This window comes from Hyperolius riggenbachi, chromosome 10 (genome assembly GCF_040937935.1).
Source record: "Hyperolius riggenbachi isolate aHypRig1 chromosome 10, aHypRig1.pri, whole genome shotgun sequence".
Taxonomy (NCBI): domain Eukaryota; kingdom Metazoa; phylum Chordata; class Amphibia; order Anura; family Hyperoliidae; genus Hyperolius; species Hyperolius riggenbachi.
Window position 1 is genome coordinate 136,042,084 of NC_090655.1, and position 21,348 is coordinate 136,063,431.

Genomic DNA, 21,348 nt, shown 5'->3' on the forward strand with positions numbered 1-21,348 from the left:
CCAACCAAGCTGAAGAGAACTTGCTGCTCTTCAGCACACATTCCCAGCACTGAGCAGTGAAATTAAATTCTGAGGTCCAGCTCTTTGATGCATCTACCACTTTGCTTGGCCTCTAATAAAAGAAATTGTGTTGTACTGGAGTGAAAAGATTTGGGCATGACTTACCTATGTTGAGAAGATCAACAACAGGCCAGCTAAAGAACAAACAGGTGACAACGAATAAAGGAACAAACCACATTTTTATTGCAATGTGCCGCAGTCCATAGTTTTGTAACAATTTCCAGTTGCAATAATTCCTGGATGATTTTATTGTGTCCATGGAAGTTTTAAGTTGAGTATTCTAGTGTTTTATCATGAGTATGATAAGGAAGCTTTTTACATTATACAAACGCTAGTATCCAAAAACAATCAAATAACATACCAAAAAGACAGAAGAAGGTAGACACCATGTGTGTTTTATGTATACTTACCAGGCAGAAGATTGGTTCATCCAACCAATGTGTGCTTTTATAAAATTCATACATTTATTATGCAAATGGGTAAAATAATTTAACACATAGCTTTTGTATGATCAAAACTGTAAAAATGCACAACCACTCTGAACCCCACTATTCGTGCATAATCCATATATTCTATGCATTGTAATTGTTAAACATGTACAAGGTTGGTCCAGAAAGCAACAACAGATTTCAATAAAGGAAACATTTATGTTAGATCAGGGGTTAGGAACCTTTTTGGCTGAGAGAGTCTTAAATGCCACATATTTGAAAATGTAATTCTGTGAGAACCATAAAATATGTTTCAGACTGGGACAGTAGGGCTCACGTCCCTGTAGCCATGGTGATGTGTATACAGTTGATTCAGCGGGCAGTGGAAGTGTCAGACACGTCGTCAGCTTCTTGTGGGTTTCAGCAACATCAGCACTTTCCCCGAGAGCCAGACAGGAGAAATACAGACTAACAGCTTGTACAATTAGTTAGGGGACTTGGGGGTTGATTCACTTTGTAGGACGAGATCCCCGCACTTTGGCCCAATAGGCTGCCGTCAAGTGACAGGAAGCCTATTGGGCCAATCAAAGTGCAGGGATCTCGTTCTACAAAATCACTGACAGGATCCAGAGTGGGACAGTTGGAGAAACTGTTCGTTTTGGGGTAATGTGAGTAAGTTAGTAGTGCATCCTACAGCAGTAGTGCGCACTACTTTAATATTTTACTTGCGCTGCCACACTAAGCTGCACTGCTTGAGCAGTGTAGCTTAGTGAATCAACTTCTACTGATTTGTCTGAGCCAGATGTAGGCATCTAAAGAGCCACATCTGGCACCCGAGCCATAGGTTCCCTACCCCTGTTTTAGACGCACTAAATCTATGATTATTTCTATGCATAGTCACCTCCTTTATTTAAAAGTTCATCATACTTTTTTACAAGGTTTTCAATATCTTTGTTGTAGTAGCATCTGACTCCTTACCTGTGGGTTGGAGGATTTGGGGGGGGGGGGGGGGTGGGTGATTCATGTTAATTCTGCTGAATAAACAGTTACTGGTGTTCTACAGTCATATGAAAAGCAGTGCAGGGAGAGAAGAGGTTATCCTGACAGGAGCAAGTGAAATTACAGAGAATACCATGCATAGCTGAGCGAAGCAAATGGCTGTTACTTTGTGGACTCTCCTCATATATTTAGTGAAGTATATCCTAGCATTTAAACATTTACATGAGATTCTGATTAATTGGATATGCTTATTGGTCAGCCAAATGATTGGTCTGTCCATGCATTTTTCCAATATTGTTTGTAAAAATGTTCATATTTTAACTTTGTCACATGCTTTAAAAAAATTATACTTTTATTACACAAATAGTAAAAAGTGCACATCCCTTGGAGGAGGCAGTCTTTTGTGTATATTAAGTATAGGCAAAAACCTACAAAGGCCTTTGATTTTTTCCTATCCAGGTGAATTGTTTTAAAATGAAGTGTCATGTTGTAATGAAAGGTCACACAAACCGCAAAGTACATTACTAGCAAAGCTGAATGTAATCTACCCCAGCACTAATATTTAATATTTTAATTTTGTGTGGAGGTTAAGGGGCCAAAGATGATTTCACTGAGGCGGCAAAGGAAGCCCCGATCCTGTTTAACAGAAGTGCCTGAAAAATGCTTCGCAGCTACACTTTCCAAGGAGTGGTTTCCTTGTAGACAGATATTTGGGCAGAATTAACCAATGAACTCTATGAGCTTGTTTTCTAAGAGAAACTTTTACAACAGCAGGCTATAATAATGCAGAACAGGTGCTAGCTTTGCTCATCACCCAAACTACTTTTATGTTCTAAATTTAAAGGGTACTTGAAAAGACATATAACAAAATGAAATAAATGTTTGTTTAAAGTGAAGCTCCAGACAAAAAAATCGACTCAGCAGCACTGAAAAGGCCTGGTGTTTCTTTAACAGTTTCACAGCATCAGAACTTTGTTTCTCTTATACAAGCCTCATTTTTAGCTGCACAGAAGAAAACTGCCCGAGCTTTTTTCCCCTGATGCTGTGCAAAGTATGATGGGATTTCTGATGTTGTTCTCGTTCTGCTGCTTTGGTGCAATTTTTTTTTTTTTTTACATTTTGAATTTGACATTTGAAGCCTAGCGCATGCAGCTGGGAGGGGTTATTAGGACAAAGGACATTTGGAACTGTGTCTTATGCTCCTTGTCACCTCCTTTCAACCAAAAAGATGGCTGCCCCCATGACAAAGATGGCAGCCCCCATGAATCACAAACATTTGCCTGTTCTTTTAAAACCGGGTGGGTAAAAAATAATATTACATATCTATTGTAATTAACATAACTAATGTAACTTAATGACAGTATGTTTGTTTAGGCTGAAGTTCCCCTTTAAGGAAAACAAGTGTCTAAATACATGAAAACAAAAATGCACAAATGCATTCAGCATTCAAGTGCCAACAGTTACAAACCAAGTAGTATAACTATTATTCTATATTTATGAAGGACAATTCAAGGTTTTTAAGCAGCATTCATTTTGTTATAAAACAAACAAAAGAAAAACCAAACAAACAACAAAACAATACTGTAATTAATGGCATGTTAGCATTGAGGCTGGATGTGTCTTAAAAGATAAAACAAAAGGTCATTGTGCAGTGCTCATTTGATACATCCAGACCAGAAAGCATAACAACATGCCAAAATTCATTTTTAAAATGCCCATGTACATTGTGGTTCAGCAGAGTGACAACAGTCGGATAGACAGAGCTCTAAAGTGCAACTCAAACCAAACCGTTTTATAGCTTTGGATAGAGTGGGGAAGAGTTAGATGCCTACTGGGCCTGTTTCTGGATCTAAAATACTAGTCATCACTCTGTGAAACCCTATACTGGCTTTTCTGTAATAATATTTCCCATACCTTTTAATGGAGAAACCATATAATGGCTGGTTACACAATAAAGACCAAGAGCAGATTGTCATTGTCTGGGAAATGATTTTGCCAAATAATAGGAGATTCTTCGAGAAACAAACTGGTTGCCTACAACAGGCACAGTACAATTTGCAAAATAAAGAACATGCAGGTTTCACACTTAGTGCAGAACTGCAAATGTTTTTGGGTTTTTTTGCACACAATTTTTTCAGACACTTTGTTCAACTGTTTTTTTAGCATAGTCAATGAAAAAAACAGATGCAGTGTGCAAATGTATGGGGTAAGATGTAAGATTTTTTTTGCACAGACAAAAACAGATATTTGCCTTAGCGAAAATGTGTTCCTTTTTCATTCACATTGTATTAAAATAAAAAGTCTACCAAAGGTGGCCACTAAGGGTCCAATTTCTAGCGAAAAATCATTAGAGCGACCAGAAATTCTGATTGGAAGGAAAATCGTTCACTACACCATCAACAAACCAATCTTTGCTTCCTATCTATCACAACCAATCAAGAAAATCCAAATCTTGGTTTGACAAAAATCCAGTCGGACGATTTTTTTTATAATCGTTCATAATCGATTGTGCCCATCAACTGAGATTATTTTCAACCAATCCGATCAGAATTTCTGATTGCTTGAACGATTTTTTGCTAGAAATTGGACTGTTAGTGGCCACCTTAAGACTACTAAGAGCATGTAGAGCAGTGTAATTATACTTAAAAGTCTTAAAAAAAAAAAAAATAACCAATGAGAAAAAGTTTTGTAATTTGTAATTTTAGGCAAGACTATATTAAATAAACAATGGAGGAGAAGGCAGATCCTATGGCCAGGCCTAACCCAAGGAAGAAAGACATGATTATTGCTGTGCCCTCAGACGTCTCCTTGGGGACAACCTTTGGACCATACACCATGGAGAGAGTCCCTAAATAGCCGTTACTGAATCCCAGCAATGTGATAAAGATAATCGGATAGACATCACTTTGAAAAAAGACTTGGTAAATGTGTTTCCGGGGTTGGTAATTACAGAACATAAACAAAGGAATAAAAAATGTTCGGAGGAAAACCAGGATTGGCAGCATCTTGCTTCTGGGTCCGGGAACTTGGACCCACGTTGTAATCTGTCGTCCACTCCAGTCAGCAAAGTTATAAGCCAGGAAACAAGTCAGAGGTGTGAAATATTTGTTGGTCCAAATACTTCCTGTATGCTTCTCTACAGACTCAATCCCAGCAGAAATGGTTGGAAAGATGATGATGCTGATGAAGAAGGTGTAAAATAGGCAAGCACCCAGAACACTGACATTCTTCAGTATTGGGATTATGGGTGGAGAGTTTGTCATTGGTAAAGATGTGTCACCCGTCTCTGCAGAGCCTTCAGGTAGGGAAGTGCTTGTGGTCTCATTATCTAAATTCAAGTAATAGCTAAGAACAAAATAAAACATTGTCATGGTTAATATCCAAGTCATTTAACGTCCACAGAAAAATAGGTGTCTATTAAAAAAGATAATTCAATTCTCTGAGTGGTGAGCTGTGTTGCCACTGGCCTCTTAAAAGGTAGCTAAACTCAAAAAGAAGAGAAAACTAAATTTGTAAAGTTTATGCCACTACTACACTTGCACTGGAAACCTACATTAAGTTACTCTTTTTTTACTGCAAGGGGCTGCAAAAGCAATGCAAGCCAATGGAGCCTTACCACATGTACTGTGCTTGACGCAAGGAGCATGCTGCAATGCAAGTCTATGGGCGATGCAGGTAGCATACACTATAAATCAAGGTGCAGCGCAGACTGACAGGATTCCTAGTGACGTACTTCCTGTTAAGCAGGCTTGGTAACAGTCTTGCCCATTATGGAACTCCCTACCTCCACCCATTAGGGCAGCCCCCTCCAACATCTTGAAGAAAGCCCTCAAAACTCACCTTTTCACTCTGGCCTATTACCCCTCACAAGTGCTCTAAACCCACAGCTGAACACTGGTCCCCTACCTTTCGTGTCCTTACCTCTACCTTTAGATTGTAAGCCTTTGGGCAGGGTCCTCCTCCTTTTGTGTCCTACCTGATCATGCACCTCCATTACTGTGAACCCATGCTATGCATCTGAGTGAACCTAACTTGCCTAATCTCCATGCTCCCATCCAGTGACTGACTAAGCATTACTTTGTACTCATATTGTGCTGCATGATCTGGTCTTTCTTGTATTCATGTATTGTCATTTTGCTGTATGTCACCCCTAAATATTGTCTGTAACCTAAACTAATGTCCAGCGCTGCGTAATATGTTGGCGCTTTGTAAGTACAATAAATAAATAATTAGTTTACATTTAGCCATCTTCTCTCTGTATTATGGCAGTAACTCTGGCCCTGATTTACTACAGGTTGGAGTGCTTGTGTAAACCAGCGAACCTGGACTGAACTCTTTATAAAATGTATTATTATTGGGTGATAAAAGTCTGCGTCACCTGTGTCAGATCAGATCACGTACATTAAATTGGGGAGGGGGGGGGGGGGGGGGTTGTCCCAAAGTGCGTGCAGCACACACCAATAATTAATTTGTATATTTTGGGGAAGCCAATTGTCAATCTGTAATTACAAAAAAAAAAAAAATGTATACACAATCTTGTGCAAGCATACCATGTATTCTGTGCATAGTAAAGGAAAAACAGTAAGTATACTAGTTTCTTAATCGATGTATGCAAATCCCACTACCATGGTTTTAAATGTGTGCTTGTTTACAGTGATTTATTCTATCTTGTGAAAACAGCATAGGAATGTATTTGACTTTATAACCGTTCAAAACCCTCACTGCTGATTGAGAAGATGTTCACTGCCACCTGCTGACACTAAAAGAAAATGCAGATGTGCTGATGCCATGAAATACTATTCAGTGCATTTCCTTCTGGACACTACTTAATACCGTATAAACACAGCATGGCAAAAATCAGATTGTAGATTTTTTGCATAGGGTATATAAGTCCCAAGGTGTACATCATATGGGTTCAAGGGGTCATTAGGCTAGATACATGTAATAAAGTAAAACAAATTTAAACTTTATGAAATGCTAAACTAATGAAAATTAAATAATTATTTCAGTTGTGAATGTTAAGACATTCTTTATTGATGAATGTTTTGGGGAAAATGATGCTCAGACTGTATGTTGTCAGTGTAATAACTGGTTTGATAGTTCATTCTAGGGTCTCAGGTGGTACTCAGACATTGAAGGACAACTGACGTGAACGGGATATGGAGGCTTCCATATTTAATTCCTTTTAAGCAATACCAGTTGCCTGGCTGCCCTGCTGATCCTCTGCCTCTAATACTTTTAGCCAGAGACCCTGGAACAAGCATGCATCATATCAGGTGTTTCTGACATTATTGTCAGATCTGACAAAATTAGCTGCATGCTTGTTTCCAGTTATTCAGACACTGCTGTAGCCAAATAGATCAGCAGGGCTGCCAGGAAACTGGTATTGTTAAAAAGGAAATAAATATGGCAGCCTCCATATACCTCTCACTTCAGTTGTCTTTTAAGATAGTACTTTGATGTGTTGGTGCACTCGCCAATCCTTCTTCTATTAGCTAGTACAAACAGGTGTGGGCTTGCTGCAAATTTCTATGTATCACATAAAACAGCTAATTCACATGACAGGATTAAAAGTGTGCTACCAAAAACTAAAAAGTCTAAAATATATATACTCTGTATAAGCCAAATCAACAGTACTCCAAACCAAGTTGGACAACTGTATCGAATCTTCTGATTATGCCACCAGCTTTATATCATCCTAAAGGAAATAAATGAAAATGTTCTTAGCATAAACTGTATGAGCATGATCCAGGGTACACCACCGCAATAAAAAAACAATTCCCGTGTCATTTATGGGGTCACCACATGATCAGACCGTGAGCCCGCCACCATTGGGAAACATGCTCACCTTGTGCGGTAACTGCAATGACCCTCAGACAAAACCAGAAATATGTCTTGAATCCTGCTGGAACTCTGCTTAGTTCTATTGGATGATCCTGGCTGTGTATCCCTCACCACCAAGAAAAAAATGAACAAATTGTCATTGTGTAGGCTGCTTCTTACAATTCCAAAGTCCACCAATGGTCAGACACAGGTTCCCCACATCTGTATGGGGTCACCAGAAAAAAACACTTTCCAGTGCCCACCACCAACAGGGGCCGTGTTCAACTTGTTTGGTAGCTGTCCCGACCAACAGACAGCACCAAAAGCATTAGCAGCTCTCTCGCTGATAGGGATTTCAACCTTCCAGCTCCCTTCAGCCACCTTTCTCCCTTTGGTCCAAACTTTCTCCCTTCGGTAACCACACAATTCCAATTCCTATCTGTCAACTAAAATCAAGCTGTCATAGTGTAAAACCAACCGCTCTATTACAGTAAAATTTGTAGTAGTACTCACAAACAATAGTAAAATCAAGCATGTAAAAAGCTAGTATGCCTCTTCCACTGTGCATACACTGATCACTTCCTGCCCAGTAGGCCACAGACAACGTGTTTCGTCATTCGACTCATCAGGGGCTCAGACATTGGAAAGGTTGTGATTGTAACTAACTTTTGAGCAAAGTTTGGGAGATTGGTTTACTGAGGAATAACCTACTGTATATCTCTTAGCAACCATTCTAATTTATACATTTCTCCAGGCTGCAACTGCTAAGGCAAAAATTGTTTGGTCATCTAATTTTCATAACTCATAAGATCGAGTTATGTACTTGGCTCTATTTACAGTAGCAAAAAAAAAAGTATGTGAACCCTTTGGAAGTATATGGATTTCTGCACAAATCGGTCATTAACCACTCGAGGACCGCAGTGTTAAACCCCCCTATTGACAAGACCATTTTTTACATTTCAGACCACTGCAGCTATGACGGTTTATTGCTCGGTCATGCAACTTACCACCCAAACAAATTTTACCTCCTTTTCTTGTCACTAATACAGCTTTCTTTTGGTGCTATTTGATTGCTGCTGCGATTTTTAGATTTTACTATATTCATCAAAAAAGACAGGAATTTTGTCAAAAAAATATTTTTAACTTTCTGTGGTAACATTTTTCAAATAAAGTAAAATTCCTATACAAGTTTTTGTCCAAATTTATTGTGCTACATGTCTTTGTTAAAAAAAAAATCCAATAAGTGTATATTTATTGGTTTGGGTAAAAGTTATAGCGTTTACAATCTATGGTACAAAAAAGTGAATTTGCGCAGTTGGAAGCAGCTCTGACCTTTATGAGCACCTGTCATGTTTATTGAGGTGCTAGAATGCCAGGATGGTATAACTATCCCCCAAATTACCCCATTTTGGAAAGAAGACACCCCAAGGTATTTGCTGAGGGGCATAGTGAGTTCATAACAGATTTTATTTTTTGTCACAAGTGAGCAGAAAATGACACTTTGAGAAAAAAAAAAAAAAAGCGTTTCCATTTCTGCTAACTTATGACATAACAAAAAATCTGCCACGGACTCACCATGCCCCTCAGTGAATACCTTGAGGTGTCTGCTTTATCCAAAATTGGGTCAATTGTGGGGTACTTGTACTGCCCTGGCATTTTGGGGGGAGGAGGCTAAATTGTGAGCACCCCTGTAAAGCCTAAAGGTGCTCATTGGACTTTGGGCCCCTTTGCGCAGCTACGCAGCAAAAAACACATGTGGTATCACCGTACTCAGAAGAAGTAGTATAATGTGTTTTGGGGTGTCTTTACACACATACCCATGCTGGGTGGGAGAACTATCTCTGTAAAGGACAACTTTTTCCATTTTGTTTTTTACACTAAATTGTCCATTTACAGAGATATTTACAGAGCCCCTTTGCACAGCTAGGCTGCAAAAAAGGGTCACACGTGTGGAATCGCCGTACTCAGGAGAATTAGTATAATGTGTTTTGGAGTGTATTTTTACATATACCCATGCTGGGTGGGAGAAATATCTCTGTAAATGACAATTTAGTGTAAAAAAATGAAAAGTTGGCTCAAAGTCCAATGAGCACCTTTAGACTTTACAGGGGTGCTCACAATTTAGACCCCCCAAACAATGCCAGGACAGTAAAAAAAAAAAAAACAGAAATTACCCCATTTTGGAAAGAAGAGACCCTAAGGTATTCCACGAGGGGCATAGCGAGTTCATATAAATTTTTTTTTTTTGTCCCAACTTAGCAGAAAATGACACTTTAAGAGAAAAAAAATTTGTGACAAAAAAAAAATAAAAAATTCTCCTATGAACTCACCATGCCCCTCAGCGAATACCTTGGGGTGTCTTCTTGCCAAAATGGGGTCATTTGTGGGGTCTGTCCTGGCATTTCAGTGTCTCCGCAATCATTACATGTATGGCCAGTATTAGGAGTTTCTGGTATACTCCTTAATTGGGCATACGGGTGATGCACTTTTGTTTTCCATAAAAGGAAAAATGAACAGCAAAGATTCTCACATTCGCATTGATCAATGTGGGCTTCTTCTAGCAGTCTTATCTGGTCCCTTTCTGTGGTTACACTACAGCTGTCACCTCCAAAAGATCTCCAACCACAGCTGTCCATGCAAGGTCTCATCTGTGCACCTCTCTCACTCATGCTCCTGTAGTCTGGAGCATTCTGCATTTGTGTAGTTTAATTATGCGTGAACTGCGCAAGCACAGAATCATCCTGGCCACTGGAGCACGATTGAGAGAGGTGCAGACGTGCCCCAGCCAAAGTCTGGGATCTTTCGAAGAGGACAGTGACACTCTGAAGTAGATTGGAACTACAGCGAGGAACCTGATAGATTGCTGGAAAAAGCCCCAGCTAAGTAAATCTAACCCCCCTCCCCAAATGAGCACCGCGATAACATGTAAATCGCGGTGCTCATTTCCCACTAGCAAGCGTCGTTTTTTTCCACACTGGAATCGTCGCTTAGTTCCCGGCGGCTATATGCCGTAATCATGGGTAGTGGGAATTGTCGGTTGCGTGATCATATCGCTATTATGATCACGCTTTCAGGTGGAAAACGGACCTTACTTCCCCACCCAGCTACTTTTTCTTGCCACCCGGCTGAAAACAATTTCTGGGGAGAACACTGCTGATGTCTGGTTTCACACTGCATATTGCCGCATCCGGTGGGTAGCACCCACCGCACCACATCACCAAAAACAGACCTTCAGGCAATACTGTGTTAATATATGGTATTCCCTGTCTGGCATTCGAACAAGTAATCTTTGCGTCGCTATCCAGGCCGACGCAAATCGCCGCAGGAGCCGCGCAGTAGCGTAGGTATGCACTAGCGTTAAGTCACACACTTCCGGCGTAGTGGGGACCGCAAAATGGGACTTTTGCTTGGCAATTTGCCGCAACACATCGCACCAGTGTGAAACAGCCTTGAGAGACCTTTCTGTGCCTACTACTGTGTCTCGCGTTCCCTACTCCAATAGTGTACCTGCTCGTGGAACTTTTCGAAACACTCCCCTATGCATAGGGCAGGCTGGTCAGGACAGTAGGGGCAATCAAAAGTGGTGTCACGCCTCATTCCAGCCCTCTTACAGACACGACAATGTTTTCTTGGGGTGCATTGACCTGGGGTACTCGGAAAGACATAAGCATCGTGTCTTTCATGTAGCCGGCTAACTACATTAGGGGGTTTGGCCACGGCCCCTCCTGGATACAGGAGTTCCGAAACGACCTCTTCCTGAAATTGAGGGAAGGATCCTGTTGTTCTCCCAGCCTTACTGTAGCGAACAAAGCTGTTGTACATTGCCAATTGAATCAAGTAGACAGACACTTTCTTATACAAGCGTCTGCTCCTTCGGGAAACTAAATAGGGAGCCAACAGCTGGTCGTTGAAGTCCACCCCTCCCATATTTAAAGTATAGTCGTGGACAGCGAGGGTTTTTTCAACAACCTCAGTTGCTCTTTGAATTTGGACTGTCGCGTCTCTGTGAATGGTGGACAGAAGGTAAACGTCCCTCTTGTCCTTCCATTTCACTGCAAGAAGGTCTTCATTACACAAGGCAGCCCACTCCCCCCGTGCAAGTCGGGTACTAGTGAGCCGTTGGGGGAAGCCCATGCGACTAGGCCGAACGGTGCCACAGCAGGGAATTCCGACTATCTTCAAATGCTGATAGAGGGCCACACCTGTGTAGTAGTTGTTCACGTAGAGATGGTACCCATTGTGGAATAAGGGTGACACCAAGTCCCACACAATCTTGCCACTGCACCCCAGGTAGTCAGGGCATCCGACCGGCTCCAATTTTGTGTCTTTTCCCTCATAGACCCTAAAACGATATGTATAGCCTGTGGCCCTTTCACAGAGCTTACACAGCGTGATCCCATACCGGGCGCGCTTGCTTGGGACACTCTCCCAGTCTTTACATAGGTTATGAAGCAATGTGAGGGAACTAGCAATTAAAGGTGACCATACACTTATAGATTTGCAGCAGATTCAACTATCAGGTAGATTTCTGTCAGGTCAAACCTGATAGTAATCTATCTGATGTGTGCCACACACTAGGAACAGATTTCCAATAGATTTCAGAATTAAATCTATTGGAAATCAATCTAAATGCATTATTGGACCATTGGATCCAATACAACGCTATGGGCCATCGATCTGCTGCCAGCAGCACATCAACCTAGATTTTCCATCCAGTCAGATAGATCAAATCGATCGAAATGAACCACAAATCGATCGATCGGCTGATCTGATAGAATCTATTTCCGATCGATTTGATAGAATCGATCAATTGATGGCTGAAATCGACCAGTGTATGGGCCCCTTTAGAGTACTAGCAGCTCCAATATTGCCAACATCCTCAGAAACACATCAGGGCTATTGCAATGCACAGCAAGAAAACATTGAGCAACAGCGTTCACTCACAGAGCTTGTTCAGCTAAACATAAGCAATCCTTCCTTACTTGAGAGCTGCACTTCCCTTTTGCTGTCCAATGAAAGAAGCAAATAGGATAGAAATTCTGAGGCCGAAACTACTAAGTTTCTCCCTGTGGTTTTGGTTTAATTTTTTTTTTGTATTCCCTCTCCTTTTGGTGACTTGGTGGTAATGAATTATGAAGAGAATGCAGATGAAAATAACAGCTACAAAAGAAATGTGACAAAATACACCACTAATTAGATCAAGATATTCACAGTGACAGAGCTAATACTTCAACCTTAACCTTTCTGCATTGCAACAACAGCTTAGCATTAGTATAAAGGTGCCAATACATAGTGCAATTTTTCATTTTTTTTCATTAGATAATTCAGTTTGATTATTCCGTTAGATTGAATATAAAGATTTTTCCAACATGTCCGATAACATTTTTATCGAAGAAAAAAAATAAGATAATCGCTAGTTTTTCTGGATCGAAAAAAAATAATATTCTTTTCAACTTTCATTTGATTTTTTTTTGTCTACAAAAATGGGAAACATTTTTACGTTTTTCTTGTATCGTGTATAGCTACTATTAGTGTTACTAAAACCTCTATGATCACTTTACAAGGGGGAAAAAAAAAAGTCAGCCAAGTGTATTTCTCTTGCATCGCTGTGACTATCACGTTCCTTTGTCCTGTTATGGTGCCCATTCACGGTACAATAAAAATGTTTGATTTTCCCATTTATTCGACCAAAATGATCAAATGAAAATCAAAAAGAACCTTTTTTTCGATCAAGAAAAATAAACAATTATCCTGTTTTTCAATAAAAATCCGATTGGACATGTTAGTAAAATGTTTATATTTGATCTAACAGAATAATCGAACAAAATTATCTAATCAAAAAAAATTGAAAAAAATTGTACCATGCATGGGCATCATAAGTCTGCTCTGCTGCAGTGGGCAGTAAGGGAGATAGTATTGCTGTCTCAGTTATTAACCACTTGCCGACCGCACACTCATACCGTGCGGCGGCAAAGTGGTAGCTGGAGGACCAGCGACGCACATCTGCGTCGCCAGGTGCCTCCCTAATTAATCAGGAAAGGCCGCTCGCGCGAGCGGCCGTTTCCTGTAAGATCACGGAGCGGGTCTCCTTGAATAGCCTGCGAGCCGCTGATCGCGGCTCGCAGACTAAATGTAAACGCAGGAGACGTTTGTCTACATTGAACGGTGCTGCTGCTACAGCAGCGCCGTAAAGCAGATCGGCGATCCCCGGCCAATCAGCGGCCGGGAATCGCCGCCATGTGACAGAGGACAGCGTCCTGTGCAGCCCCGATCACCAGGGGGGAGAGGGAGGAGAGAGGGGGAGAATTTCGCCGCGGAGGGGGGCTTTGAGGTGAAAGCCCCCCCCAACACCGAGGCAGGCAGGAGCGATCAGACCCCCCTGCACATCATCCCAATAGGGGGGGAAAGGGGGGTGATCTGATAGCTCTGCCTGCAACCTGATCTGTGCTGGGGGCTGCAGAGCCCACCCAGCACAGATCATAAAAAAACCACGCTGGTCCTTAAGGAAGGGGGGGGGGGGTTAAAGGCTGGGTCCTCAAGTGGTTAAGATAAGCAAAGCAAATCATAAGTTTGTCTGTCTGGTGCAAACTCCACCCACATATGACATGGCATGAGAAGAGAAGACACCATGACACATAATCTGCAACATTTCGGAGGACGTGCCTACTTTTTATAGCTGTGTATATGTCTATATCATGTAGTGCAGCGTTTCACAAACCAGTCCTCGTGACTCCCCAGCGGTGCATGTTTTGCAGGCAACCTCACCTAAGCACAGAAGGGATAATTAGTGTTTCAGCCAGGTGGATTCAATGTAGCATAGGCAAGGTTGCCTGCAAAACATGCACCGTTGGGGAGCCATGAAGACAGGATTGAGAAACACTGGTGTAGCGTTTGTATTGTAGTCTAGGGCCAATTTAGGGGTAAATTCATTTATCTGTATTTTTTGGGGGAAGGGTAGATGTGGGAGGAAACAGGAGTGCCTGGAGGAAACCCACACAAGCACAGGGAGAACATACAAACTACGTGCAGATAGATTGTGAGCGCCTGTAAGGAACAGCTAATGACATGACTATATACTTTGTGAAACACTGTGAAAGTTGTCATCACTAAATAAATATTTAATAATAAAAAATGCCCCCCCCCCATGTTTACACCTGTTAGCAGTTGGGGCCCCCCACTGCAAATGGCCCCACAACTCAGGGCCCCACTGCAAATGCATGTGCGTCTCCGCTCTAGTTACGCCCCTGGGTTTGTGTACCATGGGCCTTAAGTCTCTAGTACAAATACTGAAAATGCCATAACCGACCTCAATAGCATTCTGAAACAAAACAATATTTTGCAGTGATAGGATTTTATACTTTATAAAACGCAACACAATTGTACACATATGTGACCCCTTATAATAAAAAAAAATGGTTTTGGCTGCTTCTGAGAGATAAATACATTTTCCACCAGTATTTGTGGAATACAAAATGACAGTGGAAGAGCAGCACAGGCACCAAGAGCAAAATATGGAAGGTTACTGAAGTTTTAATTATTTTAAAATAGAACTATCTTTATATTTGCATGTTATTACATTTTCCCTTACATCAGATTCAATTTAAAACCTTTGCAGTTAATAACCCATGAAAGACAAAAAAAAAAACTATAAAATATAAATCATCCTATACAGAGAAAAATTCCACCATTGTTGGGAGATAAGCAATCTCTTCAGTTTAGCTCTACACCTTGCAGCGATTAATGCCACAAATTTCAAACTACGAACCCTGAGTAAACAATTACTAAGCTCCGCTACCATGACCCTAAAACTGTGTGGCTGGAAGTGTCCACACTGCTGCCAGTCACTGTATTATAGCAGATGTGGAAAATAAAGATGCATGAAAAATGTCACCAGAAAGAATCCCTCATGCAACAGCTCAGGGCTAAGGGCTCTTTCACATCAGAGCTTGCGTTGGAGAACGCTCAAAGCATACGTTTTGTTGTATGCGTTTTAATGCGTTTTGATATGCGTTGCACTGCAGTGAGTGTGCATTTTTAATCCGTTTTCAGTGCGTTACAGCACATAGGAAAACGCAGGTAATTTTTTTTTCTTTTAGTTTTCAACTTTCTACATTGTTCCTCTGTTGCATTCTGGGACTGATTGCCTGCGTTAACGGATTAAAAACGTGCATAGTGTGCGTTTTACATTGACTAACATTGTAACGCATAAAGCTGGCATCGGCCGAAAAACTGCAGTGTAACGCAACGCACAAAAAGGCTGCGTTATATGTGAAAGCTAAAATGAAAGTCTATGGACTTTCATTTTACCTTGGATAACGCAAACTTTACCCTTTGCGTTGAAACGCAGAAAATCTGCCCTAATGTGAAAGAGCCCTTAAGTGATGCACAGATGTTCTGTTGCTATGAAAGAGAAGGGGGTTGGGGGGGGGGGGGGTTGGTATAGTGCTAGGTAAGGTTAAGGAGGAGAACAAAGCGCTCAGCTGAGGAGATCTGGTGGCACATCTGGAGGTTGTGTACACAACATATTTTCAGTGGAGATGGCCCTGACTGGTCCAGAATCTTCTAACAAGTGTTGAGACCTCCTGCTTTACTGCAGATGATTATTCAGGCAAGCAAAGGCAAAATACAGGTAAGCTGTACTGAAACAGAGAGTATAGATTACAAGGTTCTACTATAGCATGATTCCTACCATGCTACTATACTATAGTGTGATTCCTGCCATCTGTGTTCTACTATAGCATGATTCCTACCATGCTACTATACTATAGTGTGATTCCTACCATTCTAGTATACTATAGCATGATTCCTACCATAGTATAGTGTGATTCCTACCATGCTACTATACTATAGTGCGATTCCTACCATTCTAGTATACTATAGCATGATTCCTACCATAGTATAGTGTGATTCCTACCATGCTACTATACTATGGCATGATTCCTACCATCTGTGTTCTACTATAGCATGATTCCTACCATGCTACTATACTATAGTGTGATTCCTACCATTCTAGTATACTATAGCATGATTCCTACCATAGTATAGTGTGATTCCTACCATGCTACTATACTATAGTGTGATTCCTACCATCTGTGTTCTACTATAGCATGATTCCTACCATGCTACTATACTATAGTGCGATTCCTACCATTCTAGTATACTATAGCATGATTCCTACCATAGTATAGTGTGATTCCTGCCATCAGTGTTCTACTATAGTGTGATTCATATCATCCTACTATTGTGAGAATCCTTAGTGTTCTACTATAGCGTGATTCCTACCATCCTACTATACGTATAGTGTGATTCCTACCATTGCAGTATACTATAGCACGATTCCTACCATAGTATATTGTGATTCCTACCATGCTACTATACTATAGCATGATTCCTACCATGCTACTATACTATAGTGCGATTCCTACCATTCTAGTATACTATAGCATGATTCCTACCATAGTATAGTGTGATTCCTGCCATCAGTGTTCTACTATAGTGTGATTCATATCATCCTACTATTGTGAGAATCCTTAGTGTTCTACTATAGCGTGATTCCTACCATCCTACTATACGTATAGTGCGATTCCTACCATTCTAGTATACTATAGCATGATTCCTACCATAGTATAGTGTGATTCCTACCATGCTACTATACTATAGTGTGTGTCCTGCCATCAGTGTTCTACTATAGTGTGATTCATATCATCCTACTATTGTGAGAATCATTAGTGTTCTACTATAGCGTGATTCCTACCATCCTACTATACTTATAGTGTGATTCCTACCATTGCAGTATACTATAGCATGATTCCTACCATAGTATAGCGTGATTCCTACCATCCTACTATACCAGTGATTGCTAACCTTGGCACTCCAGCTGTGGTGGAACTACAAGTCCCATGAGGCATTGCAATACTTTGACAGCTCTAAGCATAACTCGGGGAGGCAGAGGCATGATGGGATTTTTAGTTTTGTCACAGCTGGAGTGCCAAGGTTAGCCACCAATGCACTATACTATAGCATGATTCTTGCCATAGTATAGCGTGATTCCTACCATCCTCTTATACTATAGTGCGATTCCAACCATCAATGTTCTACTAGAGCATGTTTCCATGGTTCCTGGTGGCATCTGGGAGTCCCATTTGAGAAAGGTGTAATGAGTATACAGTATACTAAGGTACCCCTTTACCTATTTCCACAAAGAATTAAAAAAATAAAAATGCAATCAAAATATAGGCCTTTAATGTTCTTACCAGTCATCTGAAGTAATTGCACGACATCTCTTGATACCGACAAACAACGGTGAAAGCTGCACACGTTGATTCCTGCCCTAACATCTGTCAAACATTGCTGCACACGTTGATCCCATTCCCAGCCTTGGATTTGTTATCATAAGTACTGACTATACTATGTACTAAGTATAGCAAGCCCCAGAGCAATGACATTCTGAATTATGCTGCAGAATGTCATTTTGCTCACTTTAAAAAATATGTTTTTTTTCTTTGAAGGATTCAAAAATTGATTTTCTCAAAAACTTGTTTTTTTCTGTACTTCCCACTTTTCTCCGCAACATACCCCACACATTTGGCGATTCTAACAAGCAGGGCTGTGGAGTCGGAGTAGGAGTCGGGGCAATTTTGGGCACCCGGAGTCGTGGCTCCAGAAACTGAGGAGTCGGAGTCGCATGATTTTTGTACAAAATCCACAGCCCTGTTAAGTATTAGACTAAGGAGTCCTAGTAGAGGAGTCGGAGTCTGAGCAATTTTGGGTACCCGGAGTCGGAGTTGGAGTCGTGGTTTCAGAAAGTGAGGAGTCGGAGTCGGAAGATTTTTGTACCGACTCCACAGCCCTGCTAACAAGTACTATTAGCTTTGCTAATTTTGGGCACAAAAATTTGTGGTAAAAAACTAATGGCAAACAATTTTTCAATAACAACAAAAAGATGACTAAGCCAAAACTCCATCACATCCTACTATATTATGGAATAATGTTTCCTTGTCAGAATTAAAGGGACCCGGAGCTGTAATTAAAAATGGAATTTGAACTTACCTGGGACTTTCTCCAGCCCGCGAGGTCCTCCGTATGCAGCTTACGGTGACTGGGGTGATGACGTGACATCTGCACGCACCTGCACCTTCGCCCATCACCAGAGCAGCCAGCGGGACCAGGAGAAAGAAGAAGAGGATGCCGAAGGACCTCGCGGGCTACGGGGGGCTGGAGAAAGCCCCAGGTAAGTCCAAATGATGCATTTAATCACAGCTCTACAGCTCAGAGTTCCTGTAGGACTAGTGACGTAGCTAAGGAGCTGTGGGCCCTAGTGCAATATTTACATTGGGCTCATCCATGAACTCTATACATAACAATTGATACAGTGCACCAAAACCTGCCAAGGACAACCACAGTATTAGGGGTGCAAGAAGGGGATAGGGATCAGTTAGTTAGTCAAACCTCTGCACCCCCTATTGTTAAACCACTGGTTCAGACCTATTTGTAATGGTCTCAGTAAGGTGATGGGAATTATACACTCACTCTTCTTTATATCCCACATGCACAGTATATGTATGGGAGTTCACTAAATTTTACATATCTGTGGCCAACAATAATTTGAAGGTTTTACACTGGGCATACGACAAATCAGCAGAAGTGGAGATTGCATTCAGCTCTTAAACTGCAGTATCACACGAATTGAAGGATAACTCTTACCTAGAATACTTGATGCTTGGAAGGATCAGGTAGACAATAATGCACAGAAGAATAAAGACGTCTGCAGTGATAAAATAAGCAAGAGCGCTATCTGTTACATTAGAGGCTATTGTGAGGTCCAAAATGGCTGCCAGTGCGCTAATAGTACCACCCATGGCCTGGCCTGGAAAAAAAAGTTATTGAAACCTTGTTAACAATATATTACGGTATTCTAAACAAACAAACAAAAAAACAGGTGCACAAGACAGTCCCCTACTGACAAACAACTTGAGTTACAACATTTCAGAGATGCAAAGTTGTCTTCATGTTTAAAATATTCAATACTGCCTTTCATTACATATTTCTGTTGTTAAATGTTACAGTGTTGTATAAACTGTTATAAGTAGTTGAAAACACATTAACACCACATTGAAAACAACCAAAAACATAGTTTACATATATACTGTATGTCCAAATCCAGAATTGTCCAAAAATAAATCATTCATCCATGCTTCAATATGCTTAACACAGGACTCAACTTACAAACAATCTCTGGGGACGGAACCGTTTTGTAAGATTGTCTGTAGTCAAAATTGTATGGCTATAGTTGCAAACTATATATCACATATCAGCTCACAAGAGGGTTTTCAAAGAAACAAGAAAACAATACTAATGGAATGTGCAAAGAAAGACACCAGAGACCAGAGATTGAGGAAAACGATCATATTTCATGTCTACTGTCTTGCTTTAAGACAAATTGGACCTGAACTACTTCTTGCAAATTCTGAAAATTGCATCGCCTGTATCTGACACACTTTTTCTGGCTCTGAAAAGTTAATTTTTGTGTACAAAGGCACAATGGTTGTCGTCTGAAGGGTTCAGGAATGGAGGAGGGATGACAGCAGGGGAACGAAGGAGCTGCTTCTGGCAGGAAGGCTAAGGACAAGAAAAAAGTGTTTGAAGATGGTTGTCATTTCAAAATCCTTAGTTCTATATCCTTAAATGAGCTTGGGGAACTCCCATATGCACACTCTATTCTCGGGCGAGGTAGTCCACAACGGCCTTCCTGGCCAAGTTTTGTATAGCGTATGCAGGCATCTTAAGCTACATACAGCAATGACCCAGGAAGATGGATCCAAGGACGTCCCCCAGCAATTAGCACTCCCCTAGCCATCTTCCTGTGGGTGACGTCAAGCAACGTTACATGACGGCTGCGAACGGGAAGTCAATCGATTGTTTTACTTTTCGCAGAGTCATCAGAGATCTTAAAGATCTGATTCGCCATGACGGTTGTAGGAGGCGATAGATTTTCACCCAAAATGATAATACTGATTGATTAAAATCTAGTGTCTCTGTGATGCTTTACATTAGCAGGAAGTCAATATAATTCCACTGCTCCTCCCCTTCACCTATTCACCTTCCTTGTGATATGTTTACTCACAATAACAAGCACACTAAAGACATTTACAGCTTCACTGTAATACCTTTTGTTTGCAAGAATTAGGCAAGGCATCTATAGCTGCAAACACTCGGGTAGATCCACTAAACTGCACTAAAGGGACACTGAGCTCTGCCTAAAATCACAATTTGGACTTACCTGGGGCTTCTTCCATGCAGACCAGGTGTTTCTGACTAAAGTCTGACTGGATTTGCTGCATGATTACCTGAGGTGTGAGATTCAGACACTACTGATGCCAGAAAGATCAACAGGTCTGCCAGGCAACTGGTATTGTGTAAAAGGTAATAAATATGGCAGCCAAACCATTCCGCTTACATCAGGTGTACTTTATTGCAGTTAGTGCATGAACCTCATTGTTTTGTAACCTGTTTGATTTCTTTCAACATCCAAGAGGTTTCATGCAAGGGTGTGCACAAAGTACTCCCAGTCATTACCCAGTCAGCTGCCTTCTCACATCTATCAGTAAAGTGTAGAACTTGATTATATACTCAGGAAAACAAATGCTACATTGTTAAGGTGACCATACATCAGTAGACTTGGCATCCGATCGACCTTAATCTGATGAAAATCTGTGCCGAAATTGGTCACATGTATCGATTGGACATGCCAGGAAATCACAGGCCCCTTATGCTCGATTGAGTGTGCGGTGGTGAGGGCATGTGATAATCGCAAACAATGAATGTGGTGGGAACACCAGGCCGCATCCCCCCAAATGTGGATGCAATTACCAACCCCTCCTCCCCTGCATTTATACTTTACCTGTCCGGTGTCCGCCGCAGTTTCAGCACTCTTCTTCCTTATTCACGCCCCACTTTGTTGCCTGCGTACTGCACCAGGGGCACGTGTGTGATGTCACCTGGGTACCCCACATGCAATGCAACGGCAACCACATGGGGC

The 21,348-nt window shown here is 41.2% G+C and overlaps 1 protein-coding gene across 1 annotated transcript in view; it reads right to left on the reverse strand.

Annotated features, from left to right (window-relative positions):
• Positions 1–220: 220 nt before the first annotated feature.
• Positions 221–21,348, reverse strand: part of SLC29A3 (solute carrier family 29 member 3) — a 79,224-nt gene continuing 58,096 nt past the window's right edge. The window contains exons 5-6 of the mRNA XM_068258257.1: positions 19,014–19,176; positions 221–4,832 (exon numbers count right to left, since the gene is read on the reverse strand). Of these exons, the coding sequence (XP_068114358.1) occupies positions 4,199–4,832; positions 19,014–19,176 (797 nt within the window). The 3' untranslated portion in view covers positions 221–4,198. The remainder of the gene's footprint in view (positions 4,833–19,013; positions 19,177–21,348) is intronic.